Below are 25,186 nucleotides of genomic sequence, written 5' to 3'. Positions count from 1 at the left end.
CAGCTGTTTGAAAGTTGCTATTGCAGAACTATTTCAGGCTTATTCACACATTGCTGTTTCTTGGTTACTATTTAGTTTCAGTGTTTTGAAGTCAAAATGAGTGGTGAATGCAACGACAAGAAGTAGTGTAAGGCTATGTTCACATGGTGGAAATTTCACGCAGATTTCTGCTTGGATTCTGCACCGAAATCCACACCAAGTTCCTCTCCCGTTGTGTGCAATGGGAATCAGTTTTGCCATGTGTGGATTTTTTCTCTGCGCGGATCAATATCAAGAAGTGACTTTGAGTGAGAGCAGTCTGTGTGCCGACTTGTGGCAGTTGTAGATGCAAATCCGTTCTTGGTTTTGGCTTCAAATTATTGCTGCAACTTATTGACCAACTTTGCAGTGTGTGAATAAGGCTTTACAAGCTGCGGCCGAAATCCTCCGTTTTACCTGCAACATCATGCGGCTAATGGCTGCACAGAGTGGGCACGGTTTTGGCTGCAGTGTGTAAACCCAGCCGGTATCTCAGCTGTGTGACTTATTGGCTAGCTCAGGGATGCCCAACCCGTGGCCCTTCAGCCGTTGCAAAACTACAACTCCCAGTATGCCTGGACAGCCTACAGCTATCAGAGCATGCTGGGAGTTGTAGTTTTGCAACAGCTGGAGGGCCTCGGGTTGGGCATCCCTGGGCTAGCTCATCAACATCGCTGGTCAGACTAATTCCCAGTCGGATCCTCCTCTTGCAGCGGCTGGTTCAATGTCCTGAGCAGAGTTCACAGCGCGACCTCCCAACAGCTGCGAGATATGAGGGATGAACAAGCCAACCCCAAGAATGCTGTGGTAAGTGGCTTCGTGTGAGTCACCGACGTTCTCAGGCGTCTCAGTTCCTTCAAGTCTCCCACTGCCCGGGGTCATCCTCCCACCCCATCCTGAGACCCGCATCCATTTCTTCTTTTCATCTCCTGCAGGGAACCCTGGATGTGGGGCTGATCGATTCTGTCTGCGCCTCAGACTGTCCTGATCGGTAAGGAGCAATTCCTTAAATTTAAATTGGCAATGCTGCAAAGAGGAAAATCTGTTACCCGTGTAGTAATTCTTAGAATGTTTGTGTAAGGCTTAGCAGCTCGGCCCTGTAGACGTAAATGAGGCTGCAATACCACATTCAGCCCGTGGACCCGGGTGGAGCTGTTTTGGGGGAAAAAATAAGCTGGAGGCTGTCAGGAGTTTAAAGAAATTGTAAAAGGCCCATATGTAGAAGGTTATAAATATTATTATAATTTACATTTTAAATTGTGGTTATTTACTATATTATTCCCACCAAGCCGGGCAGAAGCCATTGGGTGCAATCTTTGTTATGTCACTTGGGGGAGCTCACTGTATTATTTCAGGGGAGCTGTATAATCCCTGTACAATCGGCTCCCCCTAGTGGCAGCTGCAGGACCCCAGGATTTTATCTTTTAACTTGGTACCAGGAGCGCCTTATCAGAAAAAATTCTAAGCTCTGAGTATTGACCTCTTCCCAGGAATTAGGGGCATAACTATATGGCGTGCAGCGGTAGCAGTTGCACACAGGCCCTAGTGCCTGAGAGGGCTTACACAGACCCCGTTATTATAAATGGCACATGGTAGTTAGAAACCCTCGTCCAGATTTGCATTGGGACCCAGGGACCGTAAATGTTAGGTGTTAAAGCAGTATTCCTGTTACAGTAAAGGGATTGATGACCTATCCTGACAATATATATATATATATGGCTGGACAATCCCTATAAGTTATCCCCTATACACAGTTTAGGGGGTTCTACCTCTGGGACCCCCACCGATCAAAGGAACAGGTGTCCTGCATGCCCAACTGGCCAAACCATTCATTGCAGGGGGCACAGGGCCCTCGTTCTTCTGATTGGTGGGGGTACCAGTGGTAGTGCCACCACCCATCTAGTAGTTATCCCCTATTCGGTATAGGGGATAACCTAATGTAACCGGAATACCCCTTTAACCACCTCCGGACCACCTAACGCAGATGATTCTTGTTCCGGAGGTGGCAGCTCTGCGCAGAGTCACGCATATACGCGTCATCTCGCGAGAGCCGTGATTTCCTGTGAACGTGCGCACACAGGCGCGCACGTTCACAGGATCGGAAGGTAAGCGAGTGGATCTCCAGCCTGCCAGCGGCGATCGTTCGCTGGCAGGCTGGAGATGTGATTTTTTTAACCCCTAACAGGTATATTAGACGCTGTTTTGATAACAGCGTCTAATATACCTGCTACCTGGTCCTCTGGTGGTCCTTTTTGTTTGGATCGACCACCAGAGGACACAGGTAGCTGTGTAAAGTACCACAAAACACCACTACACTACACTACACCCCCCCCCTGTCACTTATTAACCCCTGATCACCCATGATCACCCCATATAGATTCCCTGATCACCCCCCTGTCATTGATCACCCCCCTGTAAGGCTCCATTCAGACGTCCGTATGTGTTTTGCGGATCCAATCCATGTATCCGTGGATCCGTAAAAATCATACGGACGTCTGAATGGAGCCATACAGGGGGGTGATCAATGACAGGGGGGTGATCAGGGAGTCTATATGGGTGATCACTCCCCCTGTAAGGCTCCATTCAGACATTTTTTTGGCCCAAGTTAGCGGAAATTGTTTTTTTGGTTTTTTTTTGGCTTTTTTTTTTTCTTACAAAGTCTCATATGCCACTAACTTGTGTCAAAAAATAAAATCTCACATGAACTCACCATACCCCTCACGGAATCCAAATGCGTAATTTTTTTTGACATTTATATTCCAGACTTCTTCTCACGCTTTAGGGCCCCTAAAATGCCAGGGCAGTATAAATACCCCACATGTGACCCCATTTCGAAAGAAGACACCCCAAGGTATTCCGTGAGGGGCATATTGAGTCCATGAAAGATTTAAATTTTTGTCCCAAGTTAGCGGAAAGGGAGACTTTGTGAGAAAATACTAAAAAAAATCAATTTCCGCTAACTTGTGCCAAAAAAAAAAAAATTCTATGAACTCGCCATGCCCCTCATTGAATACCTTGGGGTGTCTTCTTTCCAAAATGGGGTCACATGTGGGGTATTTATACTGCCCTGGCATTTTAGGGGCCCGAAAGCGTGAGAAGAAGTCTGGGATCTAAATGTCTAAAAATGCCCTCCTAAAAGGAATTTGGGCCGCTTTGCGCATCTAGGCTGCAAAAAAGTGTCACACATGTGGTATCGCCGTACTCAAGAGAAGTTGGGGAATGTGTTTTGGGGTGTCATTTTACATATACCCATGCTGGGTGAGAGAAATATCTTGGCAAAAAACAACATTTCCCATTTTTTTATACAAAGTTGGCATTTGACCAAGATATTTCTCTCACCCAGCATGGGTATATGTAAAATGACACCCCAAAACACATTCCCCAACTTCTCCTGAGTACGGCGATACCAGATGTGTGACACTTTTTTGCAGCCTAGGTGGGAAAAGGGGCACACATTCCAAAGTGCACCTTTCGGATTTCACCGGTCATTTTTTTACAGATTTTGATTGCAAACTACTTCTCACGCATTTGGGCCCCTAAAATGCCAGGGCAGTATAACTACCCCACAAGTGACCCCATTTTGGAAAGAAGACGCCCCAAGGTATTCCGTGAGGGGCATGGCGAGTTCCTAGAATTTTTTATTTTTTGTCACAAATTAGTGGAATATGATGATTTTTTTTTTTTTTTCTTACAAAGTCTCATATTCCACTAACTTGTGACAAAAGATAAAAAAATTCTAGGAACTCGCCATGCCCCTCACGGAATACCCTGGGGTGTCTTCTTTCCAAAATGGGTTCACTTGTGGGGTAGTTATACTGCCCTGGCATTTTGGGGGCCCATATGCGTGAGAAGTAGTTTGCAATCAAAATCTGTAAAAAAATGACCGGTGAAATCCGAAAGGTGCTCTTTGGAATGTGTGCCCCTTTGCCCACCTAGGCTGCAAAAAAGTGTCACACATCTGGTATCGCCGTACTCAGGAGAAGTTGGGGAATGTGTTTTGGGGTGTCATTTTACATATACCCATGCTGGGTGAGAGAAATATCTTGGCAAAAAACAACATTTCCCATTTTTTTATACAAAGTTGGCATTTGACCAAGATATTTCTCTCACCCAGCATGGGTATATGTAAAATGACACCCCAAAACACATTCCCCAACTTCTCCTGAGTACGGCGATACCAGATGTGTGACACTTTTTTGCAGCCTAGGTGGGAAAAGGGGCACACATTCCAAAGTGCACCTTTCGGATTTCACCGGTCATTTTTTTACAGATTTTGATTGCAAACTACTTCTCACGCATTTGGGCCCCTAAAATGCCAGGGCAGTATAACTACCCCACAAGTGACCCCATTTTGGAAAGAAGACACCTCAGGGTATTCCGTGAGGGGCATGGCGAGTTCCTAGAATTTTTTGTTTTTTGTCACAAGTTAGTGGAATATGAGACTTTGTAAGAAAAAAATAAAATAAAAAATAAATCATCATTTTCCGCTAACTTGTGACAAAAAATAAAAAGTTCTATGAACTCACTATGCCCATCAGTGAATACCTTAGGGTGTCTACTTTCCGAAATGGGGTCATTTGTGGGGTGTTTGTACTGTCTGGGCATTGTAGAACCTCAGGAAACATGACAGGTGCTCAGAAAATCAGAGCTGCTTCAAAAAGCGGAAATTCACATTTTTGTACCATAGTTTGTAAACGCTATAACTTTTACCCAAACCATTTTTTTTTTTTACCCAAACATTTTTTTTTTAATCAAAGACATGTAGAACAATAAATTTTGCGAAAAATTTATATATGGATGTTGTGTTTTTTTTTGCAAAATTTTACAACTGAAAGTGAAAAATGTCATTTTTTTAGCAAAAAAATCGTTACATTTCGATTAATAACAAAAAAAGTAAAAATGTCAGCAGCAATGAAATACCACCAAATAAAAGCTCTATTAGTGAGAAGAAAAGGAGGCAAAATTCATTTGGGTGGCAAGTTGCATGACCGAGCGATTAACGGTGAAAGGAGTGTAGTGCAGAAGTGTAAAAAGTGGCCTGGTCATGAAGGGGGTTTCAGCTAGCGGGGTTGAAGTGGTTAAAGAGTAACTAAACCTTTTATCTAAACTTTTTAATATGTTCTTCCTAATAAAATCTCTCTAATATACTTTATTAATGATTTTTTTATTTTTACTACACTTTTTCCTACCTAAAGCTTAAAACCCTGTTCTCTGTACACCGCTGAGCTGTTGTATGGAGTACATTTTATCAATGGGCGGCAGCAGCAGCGCTGTGAGTATGGGCAGGAGCGCACATTGCTGCCCCTGCCTGTGCCCTGTAGATGATTCCTGGCATAGTACCTATGTACTATGCCAGGATTAGCGGAGCGGCTTCTGCTTCTGCCTGCTCTGCTAAGTGCTGACATGCAGTTCTCTTGGCTTGGGGAAGCGGGCACAGGCAGGAGCCGCTCCGCTCATCCTGGCATAGTACATACAGGGTACCCATGTGCTATGCCAGGAGTTAGTAATCATCCAGAGGGCACAGGCAGGGGCAGCAATGTGCGCTCCTGCCCGTACTCGCAGCGCTGCTGCTGCCGCCCATTGATAAAATGTACTCCATGCACAGAGAACAGGGTTTTAAGCTTTAGGCAGGAAAAAGTGTAGTAAAAATAAAAAAATCATTAATAAAGTACATTAGAGAGAGTTTTATTAGAGAATTAGGGAGAACATATTAAAAGTTTATATAAAGGTTAATTATTCTTTAACCCTAGACCACCAGGAATTTGAGAGAATAGCCACTAACCAACCGGGCCACCAAGGACAATGGAAATCAATATTAACCCACCCCATAAGCCCTGAAGCACAGTGCGGTCCGGTGCCTGCAGCTCGTTCACGTGTAACATCTCTGTCATACAGACCCAACTCCTTTGTAATAATCACTGCAAACCGGGTCATCCACTGCAACACGGATATCCCCGAGGAGATGCACCACTGGATCTCTCTGCTGCAGAAGCCTCGAGGGGAGGCCAAGGTGGACGGACAGGAGTTTCTTGTGAGAGGTAAATCAATAGTCTCTGTGCAGTCAATAGCAGTTACTGTCATTCCGCGGACGGAGGTGTTTGCAGCCCGTGTCCCCATGACTACACTTCCTGTCCTGTTTGCCCTATGTTTTATCCTTAAGACGTTAGGCCTCATGGCTAACAATCAGCCGGATTCCAATGGGTTGGTGTGAGAGTCAGTGCCAGGAAGCATTGTCATGGGAACACCGGAAGAGAAAACACGTATGTATATAGTATAGAATATGAATTGCTCTGATGGCTGACCACTACTATGGCTGCTATGGGATATTTATTAACTTATGGTTTATGTTCTTGCTTCTACAGGTTGGCTCCATAAAGAAGTCCAGAACAGCAACAAAATGGCGTCCCTCAAATTAAAACGGCGCTGGTTTGTGCTGACCCGGAATTCTCTAGATTATTACAAGTCCTCCGAGCGAATGGCATCCAAACTGGGCACCCTGGTCCTGAACAGCCTGTGCTCTGTGGTGCAGCCTGATGAGAAGACTCACACGGAGACAGGTGACGTAACCCGACCAGGCAGGGAAGCTCCGTCATTGTCCTCCCTGGACCAGTAATCTCAAACCTTCTTATCTGTAGGATATTGGAACATTGTCGTGTACGGGAGGAAACATTCCTACAGATTGTATACCAAGCTGCTGAATGAGGCCATGAGGTGGGCCAACGCCATCCAGGGAGTGATCGACAGCAAAGCCCCCATAGAGACTCCGACCCAGCAACTCATCCGGGACATCAAGGTACATGCAAGTATCTGAGTGAGTGCAGCTCTGGAGTATAATACAGGATGTAACTCAGGATCTGTACAGGATAAGTACCGTAATGTATGTACACAGTGACTGCACCAGCAGAATAGTCAGTTCAGCTCTGGAGTATAATACAGGATGTAACTTGGGATCAGTACAGGATAAGTAATGTATGTACATAGTGACTGCACCAGCAGAATAGTGAGTGCAGCTCTGGAGTAAAATACAGGATGTAACTCAGGATCAATACGGGATAAGTAATGTAATGTATGTACACAGTGAGTGCATCTCTGGAGTATAATACAGGATGTAACTCAGGATCAGTACAGGATAAGTAATGTATGTACACAGTGACTGCACCAGCAGAATAATGAGTGCAGCTCTGGAGTATAATACAGGATGTAACTCAGGATCAGTACAGGATAAGTAATGTATGTACACAGTGACTGCACCAGCAGAATAGTGAGTGCAGCTCTGGAGTATAATACAGGATGTAACTCGGGATCAGTACAGGATAAGTAATGTAATGTATGTACACAGTGACTCCACCAGCAGAATAGTGAGTGCAGCTCTGGAGTATAATACAGGATATAACTCGGGATCAGTACAGGATAAGTAATGTAATGTATGTACACAGTGACTCCACCAGCAGAATAGTGAGTGCAGCTCTGGAGTATAATACAGGATGTAACTCGGGATCAGTACAGGATAAGTAATGTATGTACACAGTGACTGCACCAGCAGAATAGTGAGTGCAGCTCTGGAGTATAATACAGGATATAACTCGGGATCAGTACAGGATAAGTAATGTAATATATCTCTGCTTCCTATATACATTAATTCTCTATGTAAATGGTAAAATTGTAAACATGTACTCACTAGTGATGTGTTGTTGCCTCTGTTTTCGGTCGTGCTGATTGTAGGTTTGCTATTATACTGTCACCCAGTGGTGAAGAGAAGGTACTGCAACCTTCACAATTGACAAAGCGGACTTCTTTTAATTATGTGTAGTCAGGGGCGTAGCTATAGGGGGTGCAGAGGTAGCAGTTGTTACCGGCCCCAGGAGCCTGAGGGGCCCAAAGACCCTTGTGCCGTATAAGAAGACACCGGTATTATAGAAAGTGTATGCTGGTCAAGCTGCACTTCTGGCTGGAGGGAAGGGGTTAGGGCAAGAATTTAGAATGGGGGGGGGCGCCATTTAAATTTTTGCCACAGGCAGCATGAAGGCAATGTGCTCCCCTGCCCCTGGCCACAAGGTTCTAGAGGAAGGGGGCCCAAGCTGAACTCCTGCACCAGGGCCCATGAGCCTTTAGCTGCGCCCCCTGTGTGTAGTGATTAAATGTTATGTCTGTGCTTTTTCATTCTTAAAAAAAAAAAAAAAAAAAAAAAAAGAATTGGTGCTAATTGTCCTATTCTCTCTTTCTCTCTGTGTCAGGAGAACAGCCTAAACAGTGAAGCTGTGGAGCAGACGTACAGAAGAAACCCCATCCTAAGATACACCCAGCATCCTTTGCACTCGCCACTTCTACCGCTGCCTTATGGGGACATCAACCTCAGTTGTAAGTATCCCCCTCACCATCTGTGCGGGAGACGATGGGCTTTATGCTCTACCCGTGACTAAGTTCATTTGTGGGGACAATAAAAGTTCATGGAGTTAAAGTCCAGGTCCTAAGTGTCAGGCAAGGTCTAGATTCCAGCTTTACATCCTGACGGCATCTACGAAGAATATGGTAAAAATCCAGGAAGGGCAATCGAGCTCCGTCCCAACGTATCCTCGTAAGGAGGGAGGCAGGAACGTGACTAACGCGTTTCCGACTTTGGAAACTGGGCCTAGAATGTGTGTGGTCTTCCCTGTGGTTTCCTGAGGTCCGCTGCCCTGACATGTCTGTTTAGTAAATAATTGTATGAAATAACAACTATGGAAATGTTTCCTGACTGCATTGCTGAGGCGTTCCTCTGTTATTCCTCCTGGTAATGTATAAATAAATTGACAACTGGGGATCAACATTCACCTGGTTATTAGGACATGTCTGAGACTGTTCAATCAGAGCTGATACCGTCACACTGTGCAGGGAAAACACCCCGAGGACAATGTAATTGGTAACATCTGGTTGTCGGTTTATGGATACATTTCCAGGAGGGGTAACAGAGGGACACATTAATGCAGTGTTCTCATGAGGAATGCTAGAACGTGTTCTTCTTAATTCCCTCCTTACTGATAATAATGCATAACGGATAGATCGAGGGACTGTCCTCTAGGACCCAAAGTCCCTAGTGTCAGTCTAACATCAGCACATGGCACAATGTACCCTCTAAGCTTCATCATCATCATCATCATCATCATCTGTCTCTTCTAGTGCACAAGGAAAAAGGTTACACCACGCTGCAGGACGAGGCCGTGAGGATCTTCAACTCTCTCCAGGAGATCGAGACGGTCCCTGATCCAGTCCCTATAATCCAGGGCATCCTGCAGACCTGCCAGGACCTGAAACCCTTAAGAGATGAAGTTTATTGCCAGCTGATCAAGCAGACCAATCATGTCCCTCAACCCAACAGCCCGGGCAACCTGCGCCACTGGCAGCTGCTCACGTGTATGAGCTGCACCTTCCTGCCTGGCCGAGACATCCTGCGCTACCTTAAATTCCACCTTAAGAGGTAGGTTTAGATCTAATGGCCATATGCACATTGCTGATCATTGGATGGCTCTCTCTGGCACTTTGGGGTGGTCTTTTAGTATGGACAATAATCTTGAATGTTTATGGGCATTGTACCTGTATTTTACTGCCATCTAGTGGATTTAGATGGACTTCCAATACTTGTCATGTGTTACTGCCACCTAGTGGATGCACTTGGAGTTGCAATTCTTGTTATAGGTTACTATAACTGAGTGGATGCAGATAGACTTGCATTACTTCTTATATGTGACTGCCACCTAGTGGACACAGACTTGCATTACTTCTTATATGTGACTGCCACCTAGTGGACACAGACTTGCATTACTTCTTATATGTGACTGCCATCTAGTGGACACAGACTTGCATTACTTCTTATATGTGACTGCCACCTAGTGGACACAGACTTGCATTACTTCTTATATGTGACTGCCACCTAGTGGACACAGACTTGCATTACTTCTTATATGTCACTGCCACCTAGTGGATGTACATGGACTTGCAGTACTTATACATTACTATAACTTAGTGGGTGCAGATGTACTTTCATTGCTTTTTATATGTCCCTGCCACCTAGTGGATGTACATAGAATTGCAGTACTTTACTATAACTTGGTGGGTGCAGATGGACTTGCATTACTACTTATATGTGACTGCTATTGACTGCACACAGATTTGCATTTCTTATATGTCACTGCCACCTAGTGGATGCAGATGAACTTGCAGTTATTTTAAGAATTAATACTTTCTTGGAGGATCTTTCTGACGCGTTCTTCTCTTCCAGGGTGCGGGACAGCTTCCCTGGCACTGAAGTTGAACAGTTTGCTCACTTCATCGTTGATGCTCTAAAGAAAACAAAATGTAGGGAGCTGGTTCCATCACAAGAAGAGATCTCGGCACTGCTGACACGCAGCAACATGACCACATCGGTTTACTGTCACGGCGGAGGTTCCTGCCAGATCAGTATTAATTCTCACACCACAGCAGGAGAGGTGAGTGTAGAGGGACTACTATGTGCCCCAAAGTATCTAAATCTAGTAAGTGCTATACAATGTCTATATAATATTGAACTACAATTAATATGAAGAGTTGTGGTGGTCACAGGCCTCCTGTGGTGGTGTCTTTAGCAGTTTGCTGCATGTGCTCCCAAAAACCCGCCCTGTACTGTCTTATTTCCTAATATATCTTCATATCGGTCAGAAAACTGTTTTTCAGATACAGTGCTCAAAATCCCCTGCACACACAATGCACATAATGCATGTAATGCTGGCTGTTTGCTGCCACCACCAGGGGGAGCTCTCTGCTTGCAGTTTTATGCAGCTCCTATTGAAAACCATTATAAGTCCACCTTCCTCCCTTTAAACTTGTAGAAGATAAGTGACAATTGTGGGCAATTTCTGTGGTTGCAGGTGGTGGAGAAATTAATCCGTGGCCTGTCTATGGATGACAGCCGTAACATGTTTGCCCTCTTTGAACGCAACAAACAGACAGACCGGGCAGTGGAGAGTCGGGTGATCGTGGCGGACGTACTTGCAAAGTTTGAAAGGTTGGCGTTATCTTCACTTTTTATGGATGTGTTCAGTTTCTGATTTTCTGTTTATAGGAGGCCTAGAAATGTTCATCTCTGTACAAAAAAATCTGACAACCAGGACCAACAGGTTAAAATGGCGTTCATAGTTATGCTAGTTCCAATAGGAAACAGTCAGCAAGCTGCCATGTGATACCCCTGTAATAGCCGATTTGTGATTAGATAACTGTGCAGCCCCTGTTATAAAGACTGCACTAACCACATGATTTATGGAGATATTGAGCAAGCAGAGAACATTGGGGGATTTCAGCACTGAAGCCTGCAGAATTATAAATGCTGCTGCGAAGTATAGTACCAATTATATGTAAGGAGCATTACACCACAAGTGTATGTACACAGTGACTCCACCAGCAGAATAGTGAGTGCAGCCCTGGAGTATAATACAGGATATACCTCAGGATCAGTACAGGGTAAGTAATGTATGTACACAGTGAGTCCACCAGCAGAATAGTGAGTGCAGCTCTGGAGTATAATACAGGATGTAACTAAATGATTTTCCTATTTCATGACGTAAAGTCATAGTTTTATTAAAGACACGGAGGCGAGTATTGCTATCTCCTTCTTTACTGAACCACCAATAGCAGCAAAGAGAAAAAATTAACATACAGGGAACCATAGCAACCAAGGTCCCTCCCCACTGGCCCCTATAATAGGCCGCTCCTCCTATGGCTCTTCCTCTTTCTTTGGGATCCTGGTGCCAACATCCCAAACAATCCAACGAACTCTGAACATCAACCGGAACGAAGAACTCCACTCTGTACGAAGCAGGAATCAGCAGTCGCCAACCTGGTCAACCACCGAAGAACTTTAAACTGGAACATGGTATACCATTCTTGATGAAGCTTCAACCTGAAAGAGAGAACAGACCATGGGCCCAGGTGAAACCGGCATGTCAGGACAAGAGCATCGGACACCAACTGCTCAAACAGACCCGATAGGGGTTGAATGACCAACGGCAATAAAGTGCATTAACAAACACTACAATGGCAATGAAATAACCAACAGAGCAATAAATACAATGTCATTAATAAATAACAGGACAATAAATACCGCAAAGACATATACATAAGTGAGCCCTGAAAGAAAACAACCCACCAAAAGACCCAAGGGAGGGAAACAGGGTGGGCAATACTCGCCTCCGTGTCTTTAATAAAACTATGACTTTACGTCATGAAATAGGAAAATCATTTAGTTTTACATCAAGACACGGAGGCTCATATTGCAAGTTCAAAGCCTGTCAATAATTGAAGCAAACAAGTTAGCTGGAGGACGGAAATAGAACTCCCTTAACGTGGTAACATTAGACCAGTCGGCCAGGCGCATCACGTCCTCCAACCTGGCCCCCGAAACCGCCAGGGCGGTGGCAGAGGCCCCCCGTGCGGAATGGGCAGTGAAGACAGAAGTGTCAACACCCGCCAACGACATAACCCACGTAAGCCAACGCGCTAACGTAGGGCTAGCCACCGGGCCAAACGGATGCCGAATAGAAACGAACAGCTGTGGCCTGGTCGGAGACCTGTGTGCCAGAGTCCTGGACTCGTACTCCCGAAGGCACGCCACGGGGCATAAGATCGGAGACGTAGGAAAACTAGGGTAGGACACGAACCGGATGCTAGTCCTAGTGCGACGCGAGATGTTAAAGGTAACCCCATCCGGGGTAAACGAACGCGCGTCGTAGTCAAGGGCCCTCACATCCGACATTCTCTTACATGAAATGAGGCAAAACAGTGCCAACAATTTAGCAGACAATTGCCGAATGGACAAAGCCGAATTCTCGGGCCAAGAGGCCAAAAAGCCCAAAACCAAGGAGACATCCCAAGTAGTGGAAAAACGAGGCCGAGGGGGACGAGACAACCGAGCCCCCCGAAGGAGGCGAGACACAGAAGGATGTTGACCAGCCGCGACACCCGCGTAGCCCTCGTGGGTAGAAGAAATAGCGGACTTGAAAAGGTTAATGGTCCGATAAGCCTTCCCCGCCTCAAAGAGAGAGGTGAGGAAACACAGCAGGTCAGCTACAGGTGCCGAAACGGGATCCAGGTCCCGTTCCACGCACCAATGCGCCCAAGTTCTCCAGGCTGCCCGGTAAGACTTTCGGGTGCCGGGAGCCCACGCGCTGTCCAATAGTCGTCGAGTCGCAGCCGAAATTCCCTCGAAAGATCCAGGTGTCCTGAGATCCGGCACGCCAGCAGCCGCAGGGATCCGTCGAGGAGGAGGGGATGAAGTAGACCCTGAGGGTTGCGTAGGAGATCCAACCGGTTCGGGAGAAGCACAGGAACCTCCACCAGAATCTTCAACAATGAAGGGAACCAAACCTGGGATCCCCAGAACGGGACCACCAGAACCAGATCCGCCCGATGGCGGAGAACCTGCAGGAGAGTCCTCGGGATCATTGAGAACGGAGGAAACGCGCACAGGCGAGACACCTACCAGTCCTGGAGGAAAGCATCCACCGCCACCGCTTCCGGGTCCGGACGCCAGCTGAAGAACCGGGTTAGCTGCCTGTTGAGCCGAGAGGCGAAGAGATCGACGGACATCGGACCCCACACATCCGAAATCACAGCGAACACCAGCGGATCCAACTGCCAATCGCTGCCGTCCGACAGGTAGCGAGAGTTCCAATCCGCCTGAATGTTGCTCAACCCTGGCAAATACTCCGCCTGCACCATGATATCCCTGGACAGGCAGAACGACCAAAAATCTTTGGCCAAACGCGCCAAAGTGGAGACACCGTTGCAATAGGCCCCCCAGCCCTGGAGGCTCGCGTCCGATTCGATCGTCAACTCCGGCAGGGACCCAAAGATTGCTCTCCCGTTCCACGCTTCCAGGTTGGCTCTGCACCAACTCAGTTCCTCCCGGGCTTCCGAGTCCAGAACCACCGCGTCCGCAAAGGAGGCACCGGTCCGAAGATGGGCGATCTTCAGTCGCTGGAGCGCCCGGTAATGCAGCGGGGCTGGGAACACCGCCTGAATGGAAGAGGCCAGCAGGCCGATAATGCGGGCCAGGTGACGTAACGAGAGATGGGGAGCAAGGAGAGCATGTCTCAACTCCTTGCGGATCGCCCGCAACTTCGCCGTCGGCAGGCTGAGAGACTCCGAGAGTGAATCCACCGTGAATCCCAGAAACTCCATCCTCTGGGCCGGAGTAGGGCAGGATTTCTCTCGGTTGAGGAGGAACCCGAGACCCGAAAGCAGATCCGCCGTCCAGCGTAGATGTTCCAGCAATCCCGCTCTGGACTCGTGCATTAGCAGGATGTCGTCCAGATAGATGATGAGACGCACACCCCGAGTCCTCAACCACGACACGACCGGACGCAGCAACTTGGTGAAACACCAGGGAGCTGAAGACAGCCCGAACGGCAGACAGGTGAACCTCCAGACCTCTCCCTGCCACCGGAACTGAAGCAGGTCTCTGGAAAGGGCGGATACCGGGACCGTCAGGTAAGCATCCTTCAGGTCCAGTTTCACCATCCAGTCCCCAGGGATTAACAAGTCCCGAAGGAGATGGATCCCTTCCATCTTGAAATGACGGTAACGTACTACCGCATTCAACGAGCGAAGGTTGATGACCGGTCTCATCTGCCCGTCTTTCTTCTGTACAAGAAAGATGTTGCTGATCACACCCACCGATGCCGGGGACGCAGGCTCTATTGCCAACTTTTGCCTGAGGGACTGTAATTCCGCGTCCACCAACGCACGATCCGCGCGCGATAGGGGAACAAGCGGAGGGGAAGGAATCAGATAGGGGGAGCTCGTGAGCTCTATGTGAAATCCCCTGACCGTGGCAAGCACCCATGGATCCGCGGTAATGAGGCTCCAAGCGTGGGAAAAAAGCTGGAGTCGGCCCCCTACACAAGGTACCATAGAATCCCCCTTCAGGGGAGCACTTACCCAAGGGTCTGCGGTGACTCGGGTTGCCCCGGAAGGAGCGAGAACGCCATTGCTGTCCTCTCGTGGTGAAGAACGGAGACGCGTTGCGTTGTTCTTGGAACTGAGGACGATGTCCACCGGAACCTCTGGTAGCTCCGGGGGCCTGGAAATTAGCACGGCCGGACAGGCGGCCCCTACCACTGCCGGCCCGATGAGAGACCCGTCCCTGGAAGACCCTGCGCATAGAGGACTGGGCCTTGTCCAGCGCAGTAAAGGTGCCCACGAACCGGCTCATGTCCTTGATGAAGGACTCGCCGAAAAGGAGGCCCTGGGCATCCTTTCCAGCCTCAGTGAGAGCCAAATTGGCCAATTTGGGGTCAATCTTAAACAAGATCGCCTTGCGTCTCTCAATCGCCATGGCAGTAATGGCGTTTCCGGTCAGGCATATGGCCCGCTGGGCCCAGCCCCTCAATTCCACCGGGTCAATCGGGGTACCCTCCATTCTAGCCACTGCGGCCAACTCTAAGATCCTAGTCAAGGGACCAAACACATCTAGAATTTTGTCCTGGCAGCTGCGGAGCGCTGAATCCAGGCCCTTTTTTGCGTTCCAACCCGTTTTGGACAAGAACTGCGACATCTTGGGGTCCACCAACGGGGTGTCACAGACTTTATTGGGAACCACCGGCCGGGGACACTCGGCCCTAAGCTTATTGCGCGACTCGCGGCTAAGCGAGTGACGCACCCAGTGCTCCAAATAGGCCCCCACGTGAGGGGAGGGAAGCCATTCCGCCGAACGAGGGTGATGTAACGACTCGGGATCGAACATCGGTTCGCCCGAGTCATCCAACACGGCCTCAGAACGGGCAGGGGTGGAAGTAGTCGCCGCTTCCTTGGCAGAGGAGGCCGCCGCAGCGGAGGTAGAGGGGCCCTGAACTGGGGGGGTGAGATCCTCCTCCATGCCGTACTCGAAATCCGCTAACGCCTCCTCGTCTGAAACTCCATCCGAGTCAGACAGGTTCGGTGATTGCGCTCTAGCGCGTTTCCATGTCCGCGCCCGTTCTGCCTGGCGGGAAGAGGCCCTTTCCCGTGAGCTAAGCACGGTCTCTGGGGTGGCAAGATGCGCACCAGTCAAAGTCCCCTGTAAAACAGGGGGATCAATGGAGGTAGGCTGCGGGGCGGCAATGGGGTCTAGCAAGGGAGCACTGGCGGGATGTGCGGACAGAGCCTGCGCAATAGTTTGTGACAGAACTGACGACATGGAGCCCATGTCTGCCATGATCGCGTCTGACACCGAGCGCTGCAGAGCTAGCGCTTGTGCATCAGCCCCAGCAGAGTTACATAACTCAGGGGAGGCGGGGCCTACTGGCAGTAGGAGGGGGGGTAGGGGCAGACATAACCAAAGACTATGGTCAGGTGGGAGCGCTACCAGGGAAAACAAAAGCCTTCAGGGTAAAAGCGATGTCACCTGGAAAAACCAGCGGCGCTACAGAGCAGGCAGAAGCAGGAGCCGCCGACCGTGCCTGGAGAGGAAGGCGAATGGCCGGAAGTAGCAGCACACAGTAGGTCCGCCCCCAAAATCGCGCGAATCGCGGCCTCCGAAACCAAAATGGCCGCCGAGATCTCGCGAGACCTCGCGGCCGGCCGATGCTGAGGGAGTCCAAGATGGCTGCCGAGATCTCGCGAGATCTCGCGGCCTCCCGAAGCGCAGAGGCGCCGGGAACGGCGCCGCCGAAAGCAGCGATGGAGGACCCGCCCCAACAAACCGGGAAGCGCCGGAGGCTCCGGTAAGGCAACACGCCGTACCTAACAGGGCGGGGAGGGGACGCAGGCCACACAGGACCATTAAACGCTAAGCGCGACCGGCATAATGGTTGGGAAACCAGGGGGAAGAACCGCAAATAGGCTCCAGCAAGGACTCCCACAGCGAGGGAATAAGCGCAGGGGAAGAAAAAAATCGCCCGCCCCAAAGAGGCAGGGGGAAAAGCACAAGGGAAAACGCTGCTAGCAGGCAGGGTTAGTCACCCTGGGGTGCGCAGCGCAGAAGAAAACACCAAACAATTCAATGAACAAGACAGAACAGAAAAGAGGTGTACTTAGCTTGGCAGCAGCAAAGAAAGAGGAAGAGCCATAGGAGGAGCTGCCTATTATAGGGGCCAGTGGGGAGGGACCTTGGTTGCTATGGTTCCCTGTATGTTAATTTTTTCTCTTTGCTGCTATTGGTGGTTCAGTAAAGAAGGAGATAGCAATATGAGCCTCCGTGTCTTGATGTAAAACTCGGGATCAGTACAGGATAAGTAATGTATGTACACAGTGACTTCACCAGCAGAATAGTGAGTGCAGCTCTGGAGTATAATACAGGATGTAACTCAGGATCTGTACAGGATAAGTAATGTATGTACACAGTGACTGCACCAGCAGAATAGTGAGTGCAGCTCTGGAGTATAATACAGGATGTAACTTGGGATCAGTACAGGATAAGTAATGTATGTACACAGTGACTGCACCAGCAGAATAGGGAGTGCAGCTCTGGAGTATAATACAGGATGTAACTCGGGATCAGTACAGGATAAGTAATGTATGTACACAGTGACTCCACCAGCAGAATAGTGAGTGCAGCTCCGGAGTATAATACAGGCTGTAACTCAGGATCAGTACAGGATAAGTAATGTAATGTATGTACACAGTGACTGCACCAGCAGAATAGTGAGTGCAGCTCTGGAGTATAATACAGGTGGTAACTCAGGATCAGTACAGGATAAGTAATGTATGTACACAGTGACTGCACCAGCAGAATAGTGAGTGCAGCTCTGGAGTATAATACAGGATGTAACTCAGGATCAGTACAGGATAAGTAATGTATGTGCACAGTGACTGCACCAGCAGAATAGGGAGTGCAGCTCTGGAGTATAATACAGGATGTTACTCAGGATCAGTACAGGATAAGTAATGTATTTACACAGTGACTCCACCAGCAGAATAGTGAGTGCAGCTCTGGAGTATAATAAAGAATGTAACGCCAGATAAATAATTGTAAATTCTAGATGTAAATTGTAAAATGTGTGAAAATGAGCACACCCTTTATATAACAACCTGTGCTACATCTTTACAGCTTTTAGCTCTCTTTACACTCACTTCTCTTATTGTATTTTCACCCCGTGTGGCGCCCCCGGTCTCTTTTCCCAGACTTGCCGGCACAGGAGACGACGAGGAGGAGGAATCTGCTCAGTGGACTCTGTATTTCAAACTCTACTGCTTCCTGGACGTGCAGAGCGTTCCTAGAGAGGGCGTGGAGTTTGCCTTCATGTTTGAGCAGGTCTGTCTTATTCATCAGAGAATCTGAGCATCTTTCATCTTCCTGGCTGATCAGAGCCGTGTCGCGGCCATCCCTATATCCTGAAACTAGAATATCTTGAAAAGATGGGATTTTCCAAAAAGTGGTGACAGTTCCGATATCTTTCTAGTAGTTGTTAAATCCAAACTCCTTGGAGGGACACAACTAAAGACTAAAATAGGCCCCGTCTTCTGTATCAATTACATAATACATATGTCTATAAAGATCGGAGCTTCATGTTTCTGATACAGAGCTCCAAATCTCCTGCACAGACAGAGTTATCCAGGTTTTGTCCTAGATGGGGGATGACTAATGATAAGATTCTGCCTGCACCCACCACTAGGGGGAGCTTTCTGAAGACAGACTTAGTACTGGAAGCCTTACAAACTTGTATGCATTCAGCCCTCTCAGTGGAGTGTTCTCATTCTTTGACAGCAAACTGAGATTTTAAAAATGGTTAAAAACTGAAACCTAAGGTATATTAGGATGCGACACTGTGTAAGTGATAGACCCCGATATCTGCCGCTCCTCTGTTCACGTCTACGCATTTCTTCTCTCATGTCCCTATGACAACACTGCTTTCCTGTATTGCCGTGGGGACATTGATGATGAAGGTGATTATTATCCGATGTCCGCTAACAAACATACATGACTGCCGCTATTTAAGGTAGTTAGGACATGGACACTGAAGCTAAAGGTGCCCCCATGACAACTCTGCAGGATCAAGCAGGACGTGTTGTCGTGGACACATAGGAATAGATACACCGTAGACCTTGCAAACACTTTTTCACATTTTTTTAAATCATGAAATCATATAAGCTAGAATATACAGGTACTTATTCTGCTTTTACTGCGTGGCTGATGGTTTCAAATTTTTCCAGGCTCATGAAAGTCTAACAAGTGGTCACTTCCCAGCCCCAGAAGACACTTTACAACACTTAGCGGCCTTAAGATTGCAATATCAGCATGGAGACTTTGCTAAAGTTTCATGGTCCCTGGAAAATGTCTACCCTGTTCAGAGGCTAAAGAACAAAATTCTTCAGGCCACTAAAACCAGCAGCACCACGTCTGGTCAGACCCTGGAGAGGAGGAGAACCAGCTTTCTAGAGGGGACCTTGAAACGTGGCTTCAAAGTGGGCTCTATGAAGAAACAGAAGATGGAGGAAGAACAGATGATGGAGATGTGGGTGAAAGAGGAACTGTCAGCAGCACGTACCAGTATAGCGGAGAAATGGAGTCGTCTTCATGGGATGTCCCAGCACCAGGCAATGGTGAATTATATGACGATTGTTACTGAGTGGCCGGGATATGGATCCACGCTGTTTGATGTCGAGGTAAGAACTCCCCGCCAAGTAGTAATCTATATAGGAGCCGTTTGAAGGCAGTGAGTACATGTGAATTTTTTTAGCAGATTTGCTGTGGATTTTACCCTATGCTTTGTAATATAACCACTATAATACTGCCACCTGTATACAAAAATAGAGCTACTATAATACTGCTCCCTATGTCCATGAATATAACTACTATAATACTGCTCTTATGTACAAGAATATAACTACTATAATACTGCTCCTATGTACAAGAATATAACTACTGTAATACTGCCTCCTATGTACAAGAATATAACTACTGTAATACTGCCTCCTATGTACAAGAATATAACTACTATAATACTGCCTCCTATGTACAAGAATATAACTACTATAATACTGCCCCTATGTACAAGAATATAACTACTATAATACTGCTCCTATGTACAAGAATATAACTACTATAATACTGCTCCTATGTACAAGAATATAACTACTATAATACTGCTCCTATGTACAAGAATATAACTACTATAATACTGCCTCCTATGTACAAGAATATAACTACTATAATACTGCCTCCTATGTACAAGAATATAACTACTATAATACTGCTCCTATGTACAAGAATATAACTACTATAATACTGCTCCTATGTACAAGAATATAACTACTATAATACTGCCTCCTATGTACAAGAATATAACTACTATAATACTGCTCCTATGTACAAGAATATAACTACTATAATACTGCTCCTATGTACAAGAATATAACTACTATAATACTGCTCCTATGTACAAGAATATAACTACTATAATACTGCTCCTATGTACAAGAATATACCGTAACTACTATAATGCTGCCCCGTATGGACATCTGTGTTTAGGGCAGGGTTCCTGTGTACTAGGCCTTCATTGTATCTGATAATTATAAATATTTGATGTGATTTTTGTCCTTTTTCCACAGTATAAAGAAGGAGGATTTCCCAATGATTTGTGGCTGGGGGTCAGCACAGAGAATGTGTCGGTTTACAAACGTGGAGATCCAAAGCCCCTGGAGACGTTTCAGTATGAGCACATCATCTTCTTCGGGGCTCCTCAGCCCAACACCTTTAAGATTACAGTAGACGACAGAGAAATGTTTTTTGAAACGACCCAGGTCAGTGTCCTCACCGGGTCAAACACTGAGTTCACTGGTCTAAATGCCGCCGAATTCTGGCATAATTTGGGCCAAACAAATGGCGTGCGCGCTTCGCACTACATCTATTATATTCTGTGGACATTTTCTTACTTGTTCAACAAAGGAGTGATGGCTTAAAAGGGTTCTGCTGTTCTTTTAAACTGATGATCTATCCTCGTCGGTGGTCAGACAACCAGGACCCCTGCCGATCAGCTGTTTGAGAAGGCAGCGGGGCTCCAGGAGCGCCATGACCTTCTCTCAGTTACCCTCAGGCCCAGTGACGTCACTTGTATCACTGGCCTGGGTGCGGCTAAGCTTTGTTCACTTGAATGGAGCTTAGCCGCGCCCAGGCCAGTGATACTAGTCGTGACGTCACTGGGCCTGCGGTAAACAGTGAGAAAGCCACGGCACTACTGCCAGAGCCGCTGCCTTCTCAAACAGCTGATCGGCAGGGGTCCCGGGTGTCGGACCCCGGCGATCAGACGCTGATGATCTATCCAGAGGATAGATCATCAGTTTAAACAAACTGCAGAACCCCTTTAAGATGTAATAGCATTCACTAGAAATGCCCCAAAATTTTGGTGCACGATTCTGGAGTAAAGTAAGGCTGCGTTGTGAACTCAGGCGATCTGATCCGGTCAATGTTTTTGGCCAGACAAAAATGTACTACACCCAGCAATTTTTGTCTGGCTGAAAACCAGCACATATGCCAGACAGCTGCCGGATCCTATTATAGTGAATGGGAGTCCGGCGGTACACGTGGTATCCGGCTATACTGGCTACAGTGAACTTCAACAGATTGCGGAACAGATTGCCGGAGTTCACAGCGCAGATGTGAACACAGCCTAAGACAACTACTCACAAAAGTAAGCTTTTTCGTTCACTTTTCTGTACGGCGATCCGGTGGGCTGTTACGGAACAGAGCATCCTGCCGGATCCCCATTGACTACATTGGGGTCTGGCAGTGATCCAGCTGATTCTCACGCGTTAACGCATGATCCCTCTCTCACCCTTTTATGGCCAAGATAGGATTAAGACAAGAGTAAGATAAAGCAGCAGCTTGTCTACACGTGTCCCGCCAGCAGATTCCGAGGCCTCACGTCCTCTCGATATCTGTCCAAACATAACCGAGTGCACGGCAACCAAGGTCTTATTCACCAAAATTCACTGTCCGAAAAGAAGTCCATGAATAGTAACAGGTGTGTCCAATGGCGTGGTGATCCTCGCTGCACCTCCATGCCGTTGGACACCACTCTCCATTTATGGACTAAAGGAACAATTATCGGACCCTAATATTTATACCCACGTTCGTTCCGAATAATCGGCCCATGTAGAGGCGCCACCTCATTGGGTGAAATCATCGTTCATGATGACACATAATTCGTCGTCTCGGGGCAGCAGATCGCTGTTCACATGAAGAATCTGTATGTGGACGAGTGGCTGCAGTAGCCATTGCTCATCCCTGTAGGGTGGAAGTGATTGCTACATGTAACTGCAGCTCTCACCTCCTCTGACAAGCAGCCAATTATTGGGAAGGCTCCTGAGAACTGCCTGCTCAGTCACAGCGGATATTGGTGAATATTCATACCGCGTCGGCCTGAGTTTTATTGTACAAAACCAGAGGAAATTATTCTTGAGGCTCATCCCCTGGCAAGACAGGAATACCCACATTATGCGCCTGGCAGGGTACAATCAAACGCAAGGCAACAGCACTCTGCAAACACGAAATATATAAAATGATGCTACACTCACTATAGAAAATATAACAGTGCTGATGCTATGCTAATTATATAAATGCGAGCTGCTTGGCAAATACATTTTGTACAAAATAATTTGTGCCTGTCTGCCAACAGCAAGGCGATCTCTTTAGGACAGGAACCTATGCTAAATGCCAGCTGGCCTACATTAAATTCAGGGGATGCAGATTTCACGTGCATGCTGAGCCCACACTATATAATTATGAATAAGCAATGGTCGAGCGATCTTGTGTTTCTGTAATTCCCATTGCAGAGAATGGCATCTGCACAAACAGCAGAGCACAGCACGCTGCGCTACCTCCATAACTCCTGAGTTACCGCACACAGAGGAGCTCGCTGTGCTCTGCTGTTTGAGTAGCTCCTACTCGCCGATATGGGAGTTACCCTGGGTTCACACCTGAGCGTTCTGAAGCGCTCTGTATGCGCGATTGTACCGGCGTTTACAATCGTGCATACAGAGACAAGCGAACGCCCATTGTCGCGCGTTCCCGAAAGTCTATGTACGGGAACGCACGACAAAACGCCCCAAAGAAGCTCAAGAACTTTTTTGAGCATAGGGCGTTTTTCAGCGTGTTCAAACGCGCTGTAAAACGCTCAAGTGTGAACCAGGGCCATAGGGAAGCATTGGTTTTCATGTGTTGAGCGTTTTACAGCGCGTTTGAACGCGCTGTAAAACGCTCAGGTGTGAACCCAGCGTTAAGGATACAGCAGACCGCAGCTAACCCGGGGGTTTTCATACCTCCCCCTGACACTTACTGTGGTTTTTCCCATCTTGCCCCCCTAAAAAGCTGAGATGGGACAACCCCTTTTAGTTAGGGGGACATTTGACCTCTGTGATCCCTAATGTTTCTGAGGATGAGCTCTACCAATTCCCTGGACGGGGAATGTCTGAGACCGTAAATGAGCGTGAATATAGTAACAAAGTATTAGTACTAGTGTATTTTAGTAGAATCGTATATGGTACTGGTACAGTCCATTATTAATAGTAGAAATAGAGCAGTAGAGGGAGTAATTGCAACGCACCCACAGGGCCGCGTCTGTTGTTTCCCTTGCCCCTTCGGAGGTTTCTACGAAATATGTCCCTCTTATAGAGCAAGTAAACGTGACGCCAGCTGCGGTTAAGCAGCGGAAGCACAAGGCTCCCCTTATAGATGATAATATTGGTACCCAGAGGTAGGATTGCCAGAGTGGTGCAGGATGGCCTACAGTATCTGTATATGTTATATACATGTGTCACGGTGTTCCTACCTGGTTATCCGTGGATCCCAGACGTGATGTGTACAAAGCAGTGCAAAAGGGGTAGGTGAACGTGGATGATGAACAAGTGAAATAAATGGGGTCCAGACTTTGTAGTAACATTGAACAGTTGCTTTTACTTGCCATACATTGATAATCTAAACAGCTTCCAAACAGTATCTTGGTCATCAGCAGATATTGGCTTAACTTTGGCAGGCAAATACTTCTCTGCAAAAATCTCAGCTCTGCTATGTGGTAGCTCTCTCAGCCCTGCTATACTTGGTTGGATAAATAGGAAACTCTTCCTCTTCTCCTGGAACTTAAGTTAGCTGTAGCCTGTCTCTTATAATCCTAGGAACTTCTTGTCCTGGCTTTAGAATACCTCAAGCTTCGGCTCAGCTTGGAAGGAGGCAATGCAAGCCCAGAAGGGGACAAGTAACCATGTAGACTTCATAGGCAGGGCCTCTGGGCCTATCAGAGTAGGCAGCACTCTGCTAGCCAGCACACAACTTCTCAAGGAGGGTGGACTAGAACTGCTCACTAGCTTCTCCCTAACACTGAGCTCCTTCCTCACTAGAGAGGGCTAGGAGGAACCAGAAGGTTCCTCTCCATAGAAACTATCTCTGCCAATTGCTGCCGCCATCTGCTGGTGGACCAGGTTATTACACTTGAACATGACAGTTCCAGGAATAAATATGCACATTTTAGGAAATACACTAGGTGATATAAATTAGCACATAGGAAATGTAGCAAGGCGTCAAAAGAAGTGGTAATGGCACGCCGGGTCATTACATTATGGGGGCATTAGAAAGATCCCGATTATAGTTTTAGTAATTGTGTAGTGGTTTAGTAGTAGTAGTGGAGCCTAGCAGTAGTGATATAGCTGCAGTACTAGTAAGGCCTTATGCACACGACAGTTGTTTTTGTCCGCATCCGAGCCGCAGTTTTGGCAGCTCGGATACGGCCCCATTCACTTCAACGGGGCCACAAAAGATGCGAACAGCACTCCGTGTGCTGTCCGCATCCGTTGCTCCGTTCCGTGGCCCCGCAAAAAAAATATAACATGTCCTATTCTTGTGCGCACTTTGGACAAGAATAGGCAGTTATATTAAAGGCTGTCCGTGCCGTTCCGCAAATTACGGAACGCGCGCGCCGCTATCCGTGTTTTGTGGATCCGTGATTTGCGGACCCCAAAACACACAACGGTTGTGTGCATGTAGCCTAATAGTAATATTGTTGTACATAGTGTTGTTGTAGTAATATAGTTGTAGTTAGGAGTAGTGGTGGTAGTAAAAGCAGTAGTAATACAGTTGTAGTAGTAGTATTATATTAGTGGTGGTAGTAATATTGTTGTACTTAGTGTTGTGGTAATAGTAATATAGTTGTAGTAAGTGGTGGTGGTAGTAAAATCGGTAGTAATAGTGGTG

The 25,186-nt window shown here is 47.2% G+C and overlaps 1 protein-coding gene across 1 annotated transcript in view; it reads left to right on the top strand.

Moving 5' to 3' along the window:
• LOC122945833 (unconventional myosin-X-like) overlaps nt 1-25,186 on the top strand; it is a 98,755-nt gene that overhangs the window by 70,379 nt on the left and 3,190 nt on the right. Inside the window, exons 29-40 of the mRNA XM_044305060.1 lie at nt 732-825; nt 954-1,009; nt 5,914-6,056; nt 6,381-6,575; nt 6,654-6,811; nt 8,253-8,376; nt 9,175-9,472; nt 10,274-10,481; nt 10,899-11,035; nt 18,127-18,256; nt 19,156-19,608; nt 20,554-20,745. Of these exons, the coding sequence (XP_044160995.1) occupies nt 732-825; nt 954-1,009; nt 5,914-6,056; nt 6,381-6,575; nt 6,654-6,811; nt 8,253-8,376; nt 9,175-9,472; nt 10,274-10,481; nt 10,899-11,035; nt 18,127-18,256; nt 19,156-19,608; nt 20,554-20,745 (2,188 nt within the window). The remainder of the gene's footprint in view (nt 1-731; nt 826-953; nt 1,010-5,913; nt 6,057-6,380; nt 6,576-6,653; nt 6,812-8,252; nt 8,377-9,174; nt 9,473-10,273; nt 10,482-10,898; nt 11,036-18,126; nt 18,257-19,155; nt 19,609-20,553; nt 20,746-25,186) is intronic.

The sequence above is a fragment of the Bufo gargarizans genome, chromosome 8 (genome assembly GCF_014858855.1).
Source record: "Bufo gargarizans isolate SCDJY-AF-19 chromosome 8, ASM1485885v1, whole genome shotgun sequence".
Classification (NCBI taxonomy): domain Eukaryota; kingdom Metazoa; phylum Chordata; class Amphibia; order Anura; family Bufonidae; genus Bufo; species Bufo gargarizans.
This window is presented reverse-complemented; position numbering and strand designations above follow the sequence as displayed.